Source organism: Chenopodium quinoa, unplaced genomic scaffold, assembly GCF_001683475.1.
Source record: "Chenopodium quinoa cultivar QQ74 unplaced genomic scaffold, ASM168347v1, whole genome shotgun sequence".
Taxonomy (NCBI): Eukaryota; Viridiplantae; Streptophyta; class Magnoliopsida; order Caryophyllales; family Amaranthaceae; genus Chenopodium; species Chenopodium quinoa.
In genome coordinates this window covers 369,757-383,413 of record NW_018743555.1, presented here as the reverse complement: position 1 = coordinate 383,413, position 13,657 = coordinate 369,757, and the positions used below count along the sequence as shown (strand labels likewise).

General features: G+C 36.8%; 4 protein-coding genes across 5 annotated transcripts; all 4 read right to left on the bottom strand.

Moving 5' to 3' along the window:
- Positions 1-1,620: 1,620 nt before the first annotated feature.
- Positions 1,621-4,441, bottom strand: LOC110740284. The gene is made up of 8 exons (XM_021920762.1): positions 4,175-4,441; positions 3,987-4,089; positions 3,766-3,893; positions 3,603-3,681; positions 3,411-3,522; positions 3,141-3,319; positions 2,785-2,905; positions 1,621-2,429 (listed from the first exon to the last, which is right to left on the bottom strand). The coding sequence occupies exons 4-8, from the start codon at positions 3,659-3,661 to the stop codon at positions 1,992-1,994; spliced, it is 909 nt and encodes a 302-aa protein (XP_021776454.1). The 5' UTR covers positions 3,662-3,681; positions 3,766-3,893; positions 3,987-4,089; positions 4,175-4,441; the 3' UTR covers positions 1,621-1,991.
- A 541-nt stretch (positions 4,442-4,982) lies between these two features.
- LOC110740282 (ATP-dependent DNA helicase PIF1-like) lies at positions 4,983-8,102 on the bottom strand. The gene is made up of 2 exons (XM_021920761.1): positions 6,678-8,102; positions 4,983-5,142 (listed from the first exon to the last, which is right to left on the bottom strand). The coding sequence occupies exons 1-2, from the start codon at positions 8,076-8,078 to the stop codon at positions 5,083-5,085; spliced, it is 1,461 nt and encodes a 486-aa protein (XP_021776453.1). The 5' UTR covers positions 8,079-8,102; the 3' UTR covers positions 4,983-5,082.
- A 240-nt stretch (positions 8,103-8,342) lies between these two features.
- On the bottom strand, positions 8,343-9,575 carry LOC110681600. The gene has a single exon (XM_021857754.1). The coding sequence runs from the start codon at positions 9,573-9,575 to the stop codon at positions 8,343-8,345; it is 1,233 nt and encodes a 410-aa protein (XP_021713446.1).
- A 115-nt stretch (positions 9,576-9,690) lies between these two features.
- LOC110740285 lies at positions 9,691-11,208 on the bottom strand. Of its 2 annotated transcripts, XM_021920764.1 has the most exons (3): positions 11,099-11,208; positions 10,127-11,008; positions 9,691-9,904 (listed from the first exon to the last, which is right to left on the bottom strand). In XM_021920764.1, the coding sequence occupies exons 2-3, from the start codon at positions 10,545-10,547 to the stop codon at positions 9,702-9,704; spliced, it is 624 nt and encodes a 207-aa protein (XP_021776456.1). In that variant the 5' UTR covers positions 10,548-11,008; positions 11,099-11,208; the 3' UTR covers positions 9,691-9,701. The 2 variants fall into 2 exon arrangements, with proteins under 2 accessions (XP_021776456.1, XP_021776455.1); XM_021920763.1 differs by having other exon boundaries at positions 10,127-11,208.
- Positions 11,209-13,657: the final 2,449 nt, after the last annotated feature.

Here is a 13,657-nt window from a genome sequence, read left to right as displayed (position 1 = left end):
CTTATTTTTAATCTAGTAACCTTTATTAAAACTACTACAACGTTTAATAATATTGTGAACTTGAAATACGACGCTATTACCCTAATTTTAACATAGTGGCCTTTATTATTCATATTGATCAGTACATAAAATATTTCATTACAAAAATAACCACTTAGGCCTATATATTACCAAAATGATTTTTATTTCAATATAGTGACCTTTTTTTTTTTAATTATAGTGACCCTTTTTTTTTATAAATAAAACAATCATACTTTCTCTAATGTTAGTGGTCCACAATAAATTAGTGTGAACCAGGTCCATTTAAGAATTTGTAATAAAATAACTTTAACCAACAATACATAAGTTTACTCCTCTTAATTGAGTTTTAATTAATTGTTTTATCACTAAGGAGAAGAGAGAAAGTAATAGAGAATGAAAAAGCAAGTAAGGTAGCTTGTAAATGCAAGATAACAAATTTACCCAAAAAGGAAACGTGTCAACTAAAAAGAAACTTCCTAAAAAGGAATACGTGTCAACTAAAAAGAAACGAAGATAGTATATTAGAGATCAATTATAATCCTATGTCACTTTAAGTTGCAACAGTTGCTTTCTACATGTTTTGGTGAAAATTTAAATGCTTATATACACAAATTCATAAAATTATAGTTCATTGCATTTTATAATATGTAAATGGTACTCAAACTTTTTATTTAATTTAAAAATGCTAACATTTATTACAATTTTGATTGGAACTGTTCATTATGTTTAAATTTTCGGTTGAGAAATATTCTAACAACTTATTTTTCTATTAGAATAACTAATAATATAATTTTCCCATCTTCAATAAAGGACCTTTGGTACTTTAGTTATGGTACAATAAATATCAAAGTATGGCAAGGGAAGTGACTACTCTTCAATTGACATAACTTATACTTTGTACTATTACAACTATCATTATGAATGTTATTTTTCTTTACTTTCCAAAATATGTTCAAAGGTTATGACTTGTGATCTTTCACTAATTTAAGTAATAGTATTTACAATGTACAGTTTAACTACCCCCACTACCAGCTCAAACCCACAAAAAAACCCATTCAATATAAAAATAACTCTAATCAATAATACATAAGTTTACCCCTCTTAGTCGAGTTTTAATTAATTATTTTGTCACTACTTTACTATATTAGAGATCAATTATTATCCAAAGGCACTTTATAAGTTGCAAAAGTTGCTTTCTACATGTTTTGGTGAAAGTTAAAATACTTATATACACAAATTCAAAAATTTATAGTTCATTGCATTTTATAACATGTAAATGGTAGCTTAACTTTTTATTAAATTAAATAATGCTAATATTTATTACAATTTTGATTTTAATTGTTCATTATGTTTAGATTTTCGATTGACAAATATTCTAAGAGCTTATTTTTCTATTATAATAACTAATAAAATAATCTTCTCACCTTCATTGTAAGTTTCAAATGCTTATATCGATATTCACATTATAATCTAATGCAATTATGTTAGCGGTTGAACTAATTTAATAGACTCTAAATTTACAAAATATCTTCATAACTCAAGACATAAATGTCATTAAAACATATATCGTGACAAATCAAGTTTCAAAATACATAATGATCAAAGGAAACTGCATATATAACAATAAAAATACAACAAGCGTTTCTTAGGTACACACCCTTAAGTTTATATTCTTTTTGAACACCTCAAAAGATTTAATTAACGTTTTATACAAGGATGTTTGATTAAAACGCATCTCAATGTATACGCTTTTTAAAAACACCCCCAAGCACATAAACGAGAATCATAATATTAGAATTCTCACAGACTCCAACAAAAAGCAAAAGGCTAATAAAACAGCTGCATAAAAAGTGTTTGTACTAATGCTGCATACTTGTCTACTCTATTTAACCAAAAGGCACCATTGCAAAAACCAAAATACTTCAAGGTTGATCAAGATTTGGTATAAAGGTACCACCAACAGTTGCTTTTCACTTATGAGGAGTAGCAACACCCATCTTGTTATCTTCTTCCTCGAGAGCAATATTTGTAGAGGCACCAGAGTGTTCTCCTTTTGTTTCATGTTCTGGGAAAGACATGTGAACACCAAAATATCTACTAAATAATGTAGGCTGGGCAACTGATGCCACAGATGCAAAAGCTGCATCTTCAGAGTAGAACACAGTAAGCTCGTTGTTGTCTGAATACTTGATTTCTTCAGACCTGTCAAGTAGATCATTGAGCTCTTCATCTAACTTCTTTAATGTGGCTTTCACAATGGAATCCGGTGTTGTTCTTTCAACCTCCAGACCTTTAACTTGCCAGTTTAATACATTATACCGTGACAACTCTGTAGTTGGCCCTATTTTGATCAGCACTGATTTGGTCTCAACCAAAAATTGTATGTGGTCGGCTACTGCCAGATTTCCCTATCAAGTAACAACTTTTATTTATTAGATTTAGAAAATAAATGTATACATATATATGTTATTAAACTCGTCTGAGACTAAACAAGAACTAAATAATTGTTCCACGTACTCTTCTGAAGAGATGCAAATGAAAGTAAGGAAAAAAAAAATGCTTGACAAATTATAATGGCTCTATCAAATGGATTTAAGTGTACAGAATAATGTGAAATTTAGAACACCTGTGACTTAAGTAATAAAACCTCAATTTATTCAGTTGAATAATCAGTAACATTTTTACTAACTTTTCGGTATAAAAATTTACCTTAGCAAAACAACATCAGCTAAAATAATAAAACAGAATAATGCTTACACTTACAGTGGTTTTACAAGAATTAATTTCTGAAGCAGTCATTCCAAATAGCTTTTCAGTGTCATCGTTTAAGGCTGTAAATGACATGGTCCCTGTTCCATCTGCAGCTTCGAACTCAAAATAGACCCTATTAATCAAATACAACTAATACAATTAGACATTACTTTGAAAAAGATCGTAAGCCTTTATTAACCTGTAAATTACCCACACCAAAATGATAACCACTAATACCAAAAAGACCTTCATTTAGCACAGCATATGCTAGCTTAATATTATATGATTCGGAAGTCAAAATCTGATTTTTAATAATTACAATCTTACTAAATTATTAAATCTAATATCCTACCATTACACATATATACCTGTAAGATGCTGTGCGATCAATTTTTTTACAGATTGAACATTGGTAATGTGCTCCACCTGGAATGTCACAGGGAGCTGAGCAAGTGTTGCAACCTACATATGTATGAAGCTTATCTAAGCTAGGATAAGGAATTGTCACTCTTAACCAAAAACGCTCGTCTTGCACAGCATTGCATGCCTACGGAAAGTACCCAGTATTAAACAGCTGTATTATACACATACAAAGCATTTTAAAAAGGTCAGAAACACAAGTGTACAAGGATAACCACCTTTTTAAGTCCAACCTCAGCAATTGTTAAAAGCAATTTGTTGTTAGATGGATATTTCACTTGAAGAACTCTAGCTTGTTTATCCATGAGCATAGTCATATATAAATATGCCCTGAGTAAAGTAACAAACAGTTCAGTTACTAATAAATTTAGTTAAACCTAATTTTCCAGTAACAATTATTAGTGCTTTACCATTCCCGAAGGACATTAGCTCTATCACCCTTAGGATTATGGATGATCCTTGTAGACATTCCAGATGTCAGTGAAAAACCTGCAAAATACAATTTTTTATACAAGCAAAGTTGTTGATCATAATATCGTAAACACACGAAATATAACTGCAATGTAAAATCACCTCTTCGAGTAACAGGCCTCAGTGATGTAAATCCTACAACTTGGAATGTTCCAGCCCAATTGCGCAATTGTTCACAATCTCCTTCTGTTAGTTCATTCCAGACAGAGACTGTAACAGGTTGCACATTGCTGCATACATTGGCGAAATAACAGATTAAAAAGCTAACTAACTCAGACTAACATCTTGATGCAGGACAAAAGATTAGTGAAAATGCAACAAACCTCTGATCAATAATAACTATCTCACGAACATAGTTCCGTCTGCCATTCGAAGAAATAATTTCGCGAGGCTGCTCTTCAACAAATAAGACCACAGCAACAACATCTAATAACAAACACCAGAAAAAATTAATTCATAAAGAATAAGCTTTTAACCAGAACTACAATTGAATCAAGAAGCAAGGAAAAACCATATTTTCCAACAGCATCAATGTCGCGTGGAATATCCCCAAGCGGTTGATAATTTGGCAGAACTTGACCACCCGCTGCATCTAGTCACCGTACAGTAGTTCCCTGATCAATAGTTAGCTGCAACGGCAACTCACCATAGTTGCTGTCCCATGGCTCCTCTAACACATTTAAAGGACCATTGGTAATTTCGTATTGGCCTTTAAGCTCTATTATATCTTCAAAGGCCTCCACTTGATCTCCCCCAAACAAAGTGCAACGGATTTTGTTGTTCTATTAAACCCCAATTAAACAATAATTATAAAAAAACAATGCGTGAAACTTAAATTAGCTATTAACATAGCAAATTAATCAAATCATTTTATAACAAAAATCATATATATAATATTACCAGATAGCTTATTCACAGAGTTTCATTCTATTGTATAATATGATATACAGCACCTGCCATTCTAGCGAAATTTCACAAAATTTTTAACAATGCTCCTTATTTATGTATCTATAGTAATCTAAATCACATCAATTAATACTATAATAAAATATTGTTCTTATATAAGACAAAAGGTACACACATACTACACAAATCAGCAATCCAATTACACTATATATTTTCGAAATTTAAATTAAAAGGTGGAAGGGCTAAATAATCCATTTAATAATTATAAGGCATCAAGTTAAAATCTTTATTCAGTGTAGTGTTTTAACCTGAAAAGTGGCCTAAACTAATATTGCACACAAATAGATTATGTTTTAAAATTTTATATATAATGATGTAAAATTCAATAAATATAATTTACAAACACTGCTTACCTTAGCATCCTCCAAAATAAAATTTTGGAACACAATTCTTTTTTTCCGATCCACTTGAGGCCTCCCTTTATGAGCTACTATCACATTTATCTTGTAGAATTTAGTTTCTGGAGTTAACTCTTCCAAACACATACATGGAGGCTCCATCTCTGTAAGACTCCTGAACATTAACATCATAAATTAGGCAACATTAGCAAATACAGAGTGTGTACAATGTAGAAAATTATGAGACAAAGGTACATAATAACTAAAACTCTACAAATTTGTATATTAAATTATAAATTGAGTTTAAAGCAGTGGCCTATTTAATTAAAATTTCTGAATTTATGCATTCTAAGAAAATTCCTAGCAACAATAAAATACATAAATTATACACCCATGACAAGACCTTCAAAGAAAAAAACACTTTTACTATGAATCTCAATATACCTGGTACTTATATCATATGTAGAATCTAGCAATATTTTAGTGTTGACAGACATAGTAGGAAAACAAAAATAGTAAATTCAAACCTTTCTAGAAGAATAATTTCGACAAAACAATAGTAGCACACGAATGGAAAAGGGGAAAAACAGAAAAAAGATCCAAGAATTTTGAGAGTTTCATACCTTTTACAACAGCAAGCACCTTTTAGAAGAGTAATCACTTTTTGCAAAGAAGCATCAATTTACTGTAAGGAACTTGGATATTTATATATAGGGAAATTATTTGTCGTTTAATGCAGTAGTAGGTAATAACTACAGAGAGCTACTGTTACAGAAATGACATAATAGACTACACTATTAGTTGCTAGCAAGAGTAAGCTTACTCCTATACTGCTGCAAGGAAGCATCCATTTTACAGGATCTTACAAGTTAACAGGAATGGCCATTTAGATTTCTCATGTACTATTTGTACTATTTTACTTACTAAGGTTACAAAAAAACACTTGTCAGCACGATATTGTTTCCCTTTACTTAGCCCACTTATTATACTAACCCAAATCTAAGTCTAAATGTAAAGGAATGTAATTAGCTAGAATTTTAAATATACAACTATTATTACGTTTTTTCCCTTTATTAAGACATCAAATGTAGGTTAGCGAAACTATAAAACACAGTGCCTTTAAGTTTTAAGGCGAAAGAGGTCTTTTTGTCGAGTAAAGCTTGTCTAAACAAATCCCGCGATAACCCCAAATACACAAACATAGTAGCTGCAGCTATTCCATCAACAAATAGGAACTTACAACTCAAAAAGAGGAAAAGATCGAACAGTGGTGCAAAAAACACAATTGTTTAGTTCCTAAACTACAACATACAAAAGCGAACAATCAAGAAAGGCATAGATACTCATAAAATGAAATTTAAAACAACTAACCATTATTCTGTCTAACTAATTCTAAATAAATCACAGTTTGTTTCAAAACTGGAAAACATTTCTTCGACAATCAATTCTTTAAAAAAACTTGCTTCATCAACTAATGAACTCACTTAATCAATCCAATAATTATAACACAAAACAAGCTCATTAATGATTCTCTTGCCAACAGACATTTGTCCAAAACATTCTAAGTGATTAAGCAAGAAATTATATACCAGCCACTATAAATTACCGTCCCAAAATTATGCCAGCCAAACGCAAAACATCATATGAGACAACATTTTTAGTATGGCCAATTGCATATGGTATAGGAGGAATCACTGTGTGAACACTTACTTTGCTTGCCTTTTTTGCACGAGACAAAGCCACATAAAGTTGTCCATGAGAAAAACAAGGTCGCTGAAGATGCACACTTACTTGACTAAGAGTCTGACCTTGTGACTTGTTAATTGTCATAGCAAAACTAAGCTTTAAAGGGAACTGTTTTCGCTCAAATTGGAAAGGATATCCTGCTGAATTCGAGGGCCTCAGATTAACTCTATGTATAAAATGAGTCTTCCCTTTATAATGACCAACAGCTATTTGACACTCAATGACATTTCGATAAAAGATCATGCAAATGAGTCTTGTACCATTGCATAAACCTGAAGATGGCAAAATGTTTCTAAGCAAAATCACAGGACAATTTTTCTTAAGAACAAGCTCATGAGGACTCATTCCTCCAGGGCACAGCTTATTAAGAAATTCAGTAGGATAAACAGTGCACATGTCATCCAAAATGGTGTCAAAACTTTTGTACACAAAAGGACTACCAGGAAAAGAGTTAATCAAAAACGTGTTAATAGAATCAACATCATCATTTGTAGGAGTAAGAATAGCACGCTCAGTAAAAATTTCCGTGGTAAAACTCTTACTGCCGATTTCTGGAAATGTGCTAGTTATAAGTTCTTTCACAGGATCACCATTTACAGATATAGTCCGCACAATTTCCTGAGGCAATGGCACATAACCTACTTCTGCTTGTTGTAACTCACCATTTCCCAGAGCCAACAAGAAAGAACAATAATCAGGATCCTCTCTAGCTCTGATGTTTTCCGTTAGCCTAAACTTCTTAAGCTTAGGCCATAGATATGAACTAACAATGCTCGTTTCAACTGCCTCTCGCTGTGTCTTCCGTGGTACTATTGGCAAAACCTGCCTAAAGTCACCACCAAATACCACAAGTTTGCCACCAAACAAAGACTTACACTCACATAAATCCTGCAGCAACAAATCCAATGATTCGATATTTTCTTTTTTTGCCATCGAAGCTTCATCCCAAATAATCGAAGTTGTTTCTCTCAATAACGCAGCCAAACTACCTTGTTTTGGCACTGAACATGCTAGTGATGCTTCTGAATCAATTGGGATTTTGAACCTAGAGTGTGCTGTGCGACCTGAGGGGATGTTGGCTGCTGCAATTCCAGATGTAGCGGTTGGCAAAACAATATTTTGCATAAGACGAATCTCTGCGTACAAAGCGTTATACAGAAGGGTTTTACCAGTCCCACCAGGCCCATCGATGAAAAAAGCTCCTGGCTTATTTTCATGAACATGCTGCATGATATCATCAAATGCAGCTTGTTGTGCAGAATTTAACTGCCCTCGACAATGTAAACATTCTTCGGGAATAGGAGCATCCAAAGCATCTACAATATCCTTGGTCCGTTGAAACTCAGAATCAAGTTCCTCATTCATGTTGTCTAATCCATATTCAGAAAGAGATTTACCAAGTGCTTCTAAATGTTGCTCAACTGACCTTGTAGTCAATCTCAGAACCTTAACCGAGTCATGTGGGAACTCGTGCCTGTAATCCTCAGACAAGTCGGATTAAAATGCAGACCATAATGTACAGGGGTCACTTGACTGAGCAAAAACAAGTAGCGTTGCAAAAAGCCGTCTTAATGCATCTGGCATTTGCACTACGCAAGCCTCTGCCATACATAGAGTTGGTAAATCATCCTACTCTAATAAACCAAGCTTAACAGCTGCTTCTTTGAAGATTTTGCATAAGACACCATTGACAGTTCTGAGAGATTCAAATGATGTAGGACTTCTGATGTTCAGAAGTAACAACCTTAAATAAAATCGCTCTCCTTCAGCGGGAAAAACAAATGCCAAACGTCCAACCTGAAATCTATCAATAGAACGTTTATTCCATTTTTTACCAGACGCATCCCAAGTATAGTGCTCACAGAATTCACTGTATAGATAACCAAGCCCTCCTGGAACTGCAGCATTCATAGCAAAAAATTCAGTTAGCTGAGTTCGATGCCGCTTTGAATTCGCCACAACAGCATTTAATCGTTCATGTGAATGCAAGTGAAGTGTCTGCTGGTTAGGTAAGTGCACTTGGAGAAGAAGCACAGGAGGATGCATCTCAAACAAATCAAATGCAAATAGTCTCCAAGCAGCCTCACATGGAGAAACCCATCTCCCAGACTGATATTGTTGAATCTCATCAACAACATCTCCATCAGCAGGTACCACATTATACGATATCTTGTCATGGCCCTTGTAAACATATTTATACAGATACTTAACAGCTTTAATCGTAGAACAAACTTCTACATTAACATGGCAATCAAACAGCAGAGAAAGGTATGGATTATATGGGATAACCCACCTGTTGTCAAGCATAGCGCCTCTTACTTTTAACCTCTCACCGGTGTTTCTTCTCCTGTAAGTAGGATACCCTTCATCATTAGTAGTTGTTTCTCCTGAATATTGTTTTGGGTAGCCATACTTACATGATGTCGTCTTACCATTTTTACGCATACAAGAACACTCTGGATTCAACAAACCACAAGGGCCATGCATCATATGACGAATCACAATTTTCCGCAACAATGGATTATCCAATGAAGGAATCTCAGCACAAACAAACTTGTCATAGTCTGCTGGACATTTGAGTTTTGATTCACCCTTAAGAATAATGAGAAAATGTGCATGTGGCAAGCCTCTCTTCTGAAACTCTATAACATAGATCAATGCAGCTACAGCACCAAAAATCATATTATCCATTATTTCTTTCTTAAGAGCCAATAATTTAGCACGAAAAATCCGAGCAACTATATCAGGACGATCTTGAGCAACTTCTCCAGGAGCCAACTCACTTTTAATTTCAGGCCAATTTGCATTGCAAGTAATGGTTATAAATAAATCTGGTTTCCCATATCGCTGCACCAAAGCCATTGCATTTAAATATCTTTTTTTCATATCACGAGGCCCACCAATAAATGTTGGAGGCAAAATGACCTTCTTTCCAACATTGCATGCAAGAGTTTCTCCAGTCTGTACAGAATCCAGAATGCCTTGATATTAATCAGCTCTTATACTATCTTGATTGTTGCGGAAAAAATCAAGCCGGGTATTTTCAACCTTTACATACATATCAACTATGTATTGCTGAAAACACTTCCCACCACGTAGCAACATATTGTTAGTACGTATCTGCAGCTTGTATGCATAGTACTCTCTTGGAGATATGAGATTATCTGCTCTAGTCCGTCTGTTAGATGCTCCTGTAGTTACATAAACAGCCACAAATTCAACAAACACTACTGATAACCAATTAGACAATTCAATTACCTAATCAAGTATACAAAATACGGTGCCATCCAAAACAAATTCGAGAATGATTTCAGTATAATCTAATTGAAGACATTTACTGCAAACAAATTGGAAAAGGAAAAAAACATCATCAAATACCAAATTTGAACAACATTTCCTTAAAAAATACATACTTGAAGCCTCTTGTTGAAGTAAATCATCAACATTCTGCACAGCACAAGTCATTACTGGTTCTGTTTGGACAGCAGCTTGTCCACGCCCATTACAAGACTTCTTCTTAAGGCCCTGATTCCACCCACACTCTCCATATGGGAAAAGTAGTGGGTATTGCAATGGGTCATAACATCCATAGTGGTGATAAATCCGATGAGACGTAGCAGATTTACCATAAACAAGAATGTGAGGGCCAAAGCTCTCACTTGATGATGTCGTCTCAGGCCAGGTTACAGCCACTTCATCACTTGTGGGAGCATTGTAAACACGCTGGTCACGTACAGTGTGCTGGTTAAGAATAATCCGTGTATCTTCAGAAACATCAATCCCCTTTAAAGATCGGAAAAAGCGAGCATATGGATTTAGTTCCGACACACGCATAAGAATAGCAATGATATCTTCTCGCAATTCTGGGAAACAACCTGAACGCTTAGATGCTTCTTGCTGGCCATCATAAAAATATAACTGCAAATATTTTGGTGTATCATCTCCAGGTAGCAAATCAGGTAAAAAGTGATATAGTTGTCCATGCAACTTAAACACATATATTCCTATGTAAGTGCTAGCATCAAAATTCCCTCCAATTGAACTAAATGCGAACAAATTATTATACAAGCGAGCATATGTTCTAAAATGTACAGCATCTTCTTCTTCAGATGTAAGCAAACGAACAAGTTCTGGGGGATACTCATTAACAGCAATCTCAATTTCTCCATCTCGACAACAAAATTTGACAGTTTCTGTTGCAAATTTCTTGGCACCACAGTGATTGCAATAATGTGAAGGCCCCAAAGTCAAAGGGCCTAGAGGCAGTGGCAAACCAATTGTTGCCTTAGGACAAGCTGATATATTGCAGAACCAAAGATCAGTCAGGTCAAAAAAGAAAGCACAATACAGTATAAATGACAATGTTTTTTTAAACAGATCAATACCGTTGCACTTTCGTGCTTTCTTCCGAGAAGTACTACCTGATTAGGGGATTTTGCTCCCACCAATCGGAATGCGCCACGTGGGCCAATCAGGTCCTGCCAAGTGTCCCCCAGTTGGAACTGTCAGGGCTTGCCACGTGGCACACGCTTATTCGTCCACCTTGGACCTATTATGTCATGACACGTGGCATACTCCATGCCTAATGGAGAAACCGGCCACCCAGGCCCAACTTCCGAGGGAAGCCCAATCAGCCCTAGGTTAACCTAAACCTAGGATTGGCACGTTTCCCAAGGTTATAAATACCTCCCTTAATCCTCATTAAGGGAGATTACATGATTTACATGCTGATCACGCTAAAACAGCAGATTACATACATTAAACACTCTCACCTAGAGAAACCCAATCACTTTAATTTCCGCATTAATTACTCCTTAATCAAGTACTAACTTAACCGTTGGAGGCGGAGCTCCCACCACCAGGAGTCTCCGTTGTTTTGCAGGTACAGGCGTCCGGTTCCAGTCTCGGAATTGTAACTCTCCCGCAGGAGATCAGAAAACCCCGAAACATTTGGCGCCGTCAGTGGGGAGAGTACTTCTGAGATGGCATCCACGTTTGTACCGACTCCTGAAGAGAGGCGTCCCCTAGACGACCCTCAAGTTCAGTCGGACCACGATACTGAGAATGAATTTGAAGTAGAAGCTCACACAGCTTCAGACGGGACCCTAAGGGCCCGACGTACCCGTCATACCGAAAAGAGGGAACGGGAACATCTTCAAACTGGAAGTGAGCCAGCAGGCGCACCGCCTGTTCGGCAACAGCCGACTGATGGGTCTGCTCCCATCACATGGAACGAACTCATGACCTTCATGAGGGACTTCAAGGGAGAAATTCAAGAGTTGATCAACAAGAAGCTGCCTGCTCTGGACAAGGAGCAGTCGGCTAAGAAACCCTCCACTTCACAGAAGAGGAAGCCAGTTCAAGGGCGAGAGGCGACTCCTCATCCTAAATCTAGGAAGCGGGAGCCGACTGCCCTTGATTTCACAAAATACCGTTTTCCTACTCCAGGAACTAGGAAACCTGTTCGTCATATTCAGGCGGACGGGTCGAGGAAAACATACACGGACGCTCGGCTACTGCTAGAGCAGAAGAAGAGTGACCGATTGTCAGAGTCGGCCTCTACTTCAAACTTCCAAGATAGTCTGCGAAATACCTCAATGAGGCATACTCAATCGTATCATGAGAGTCAGTCAGGCGGCACCTCCCGCCAGTCCGGCTTTCATAGCGACCAGGCGGTACCAAACTTACCGTTTGTACCGCAACAACAGTATTTTTTACAGCCACCTCCGTTTGGTGGACAAACAGCAAAAAATGTCCAACCTATGGACTTGCAGCTACGGTTGCTTAGACTTGGTGAACAGCCGTCGGCCTTCTCCAAGGAAATTACTGAAGCCGCTCAGCCGGCCAAAGTGAAAAATGTATTAGTAGGCGCCTATGACGGCACTACTAACCCAGAAGACCATCTGATGGCATTCACCAACCTGATGTATCTTCAAGGGTTGGATGATCCCACTTGGTGCAAGTGTTTCCCAGCGACTCTCAAAGGAATCGCACAACAATGGTTCGGCAACCTGCCTACTGGTTGTGTAAATAACTTCAAGACGCTTGCTTACTTATTCACCTCCAATTTCGCCATGAACATCCCTGCGAAGAAGACGACCCTTGATTTAGGAACAATTCAGCAGGGCGAGAAGGAGGGGCTTCGTTCTTACATCAGGCGGTTTAACCTGATGAGAATACAGATTCAAGGGTTACCGGATGAAGTAGCCTATACTGACTTTTTCAGAGGTCTCAAAGACGGGTCGTCCTTCAAATTTGATTTGGTCCGAAAGAGGGTGGCAACTCTTCAAGAGGCCTTGATTGAAGCGGAAGCCTATATACAGGCGACTGATCTTTGTAGTACGGTAAAACAGTCAGACGGGAGAAGGTCCGACAAAAGAGAAGGACGACAGAAACAGTCGTCAAACAAAGACGAGAAGAGAAAAGAGGTCTGGGCGGCTGATTCCTCTAAACAGCCGGCCCAGAAAAAGAAAAAAGAATTCAAACCATACTCCCCAAAGTATGCGTTTAACAAGGATAGCCAGTTTATCCTAAAGGAAATCAAGGGACGGATCTCAATTGAGAAGCCGGTCCCCATGAAGGGTTCTGCAAACAACCGGAACCAAGAAAAATTATGTGCTTATCATGAAGATGTTGGTCATCACACCAATGAATGCATCAGTCTCATGCGGTATCTGGACCTGGCTGAGTAAGGTGATCTTGACACTTATGTCAAGAAATCTACGGGGAACACTTCCTCAAAAAAGCAGTCGACCAAAAAGAATCAACAGGCCGACAGCTCTGATACAGATGATGCAGTCGTCTACACCATTGCAGGCGGCTTCTCAGGAGGCGGCCCCACTATTAGGGGCAACAAAGACAATATCAGGCGGTTAGATGTACATTCCGTTCACCAAGAACGGCCCTCCAAATATTCATTTCCTGAGATTGTCTTCACTAAGGGG

Excerpts from the sequence above, each read along its gene's own strand:
- LOC110740284 (XM_021920762.1), bottom strand. The coding sequence starts at position 3,661 with ATGTCTACAAGGATCATCCATAATCCTAAGGGTGATAGAGCTAATGTC. Across the intron at positions 2,906-3,140 it reads GATCGCACAGCATCTTACAG|GGTCTATTTTGAGTTCGAAG; the intron begins GTATATATGTGT and ends TTTGATTAATAG. Across the intron at positions 2,430-2,784 it reads TTAATTCTTGTAAAACCACT|GGAAATCTGGCAGTAGCCGA; the intron begins GTAAGTGTAAGC and ends GTTACTTGATAG.
- LOC110740282 (XM_021920761.1), bottom strand. The coding sequence starts at position 8,078 with ATGAATGAGGAACTTGATTCTGAGTTTCAACGGACCAAGGATATTGTA. Across the intron at positions 5,143-6,677 it reads GTGCAAAAAAGGCAAGCAAA|GAGTCTTACAGAGATGGAGC; the intron begins GTAAGTGTTCAC and ends GTTAATGTTCAG.
- LOC110681600 (XM_021857754.1), bottom strand. The coding sequence starts at position 9,575 with ATGGCTTTGGTGCAGCGATATGGGAAACCAGATTTATTTATAACCATT.
- LOC110740285 (XM_021920763.1), bottom strand. The coding sequence starts at position 10,547 with ATGCGTGTGTCGGAACTAAATCCATATGCTCGCTTTTTCCGATCTTTA. Across the intron at positions 9,905-10,126 it reads ACTTCAACAAGAGGCTTCAA|GAGCATCTAACAGACGGACT; the intron begins GTATGTATTTTT and ends ATGTAACTACAG.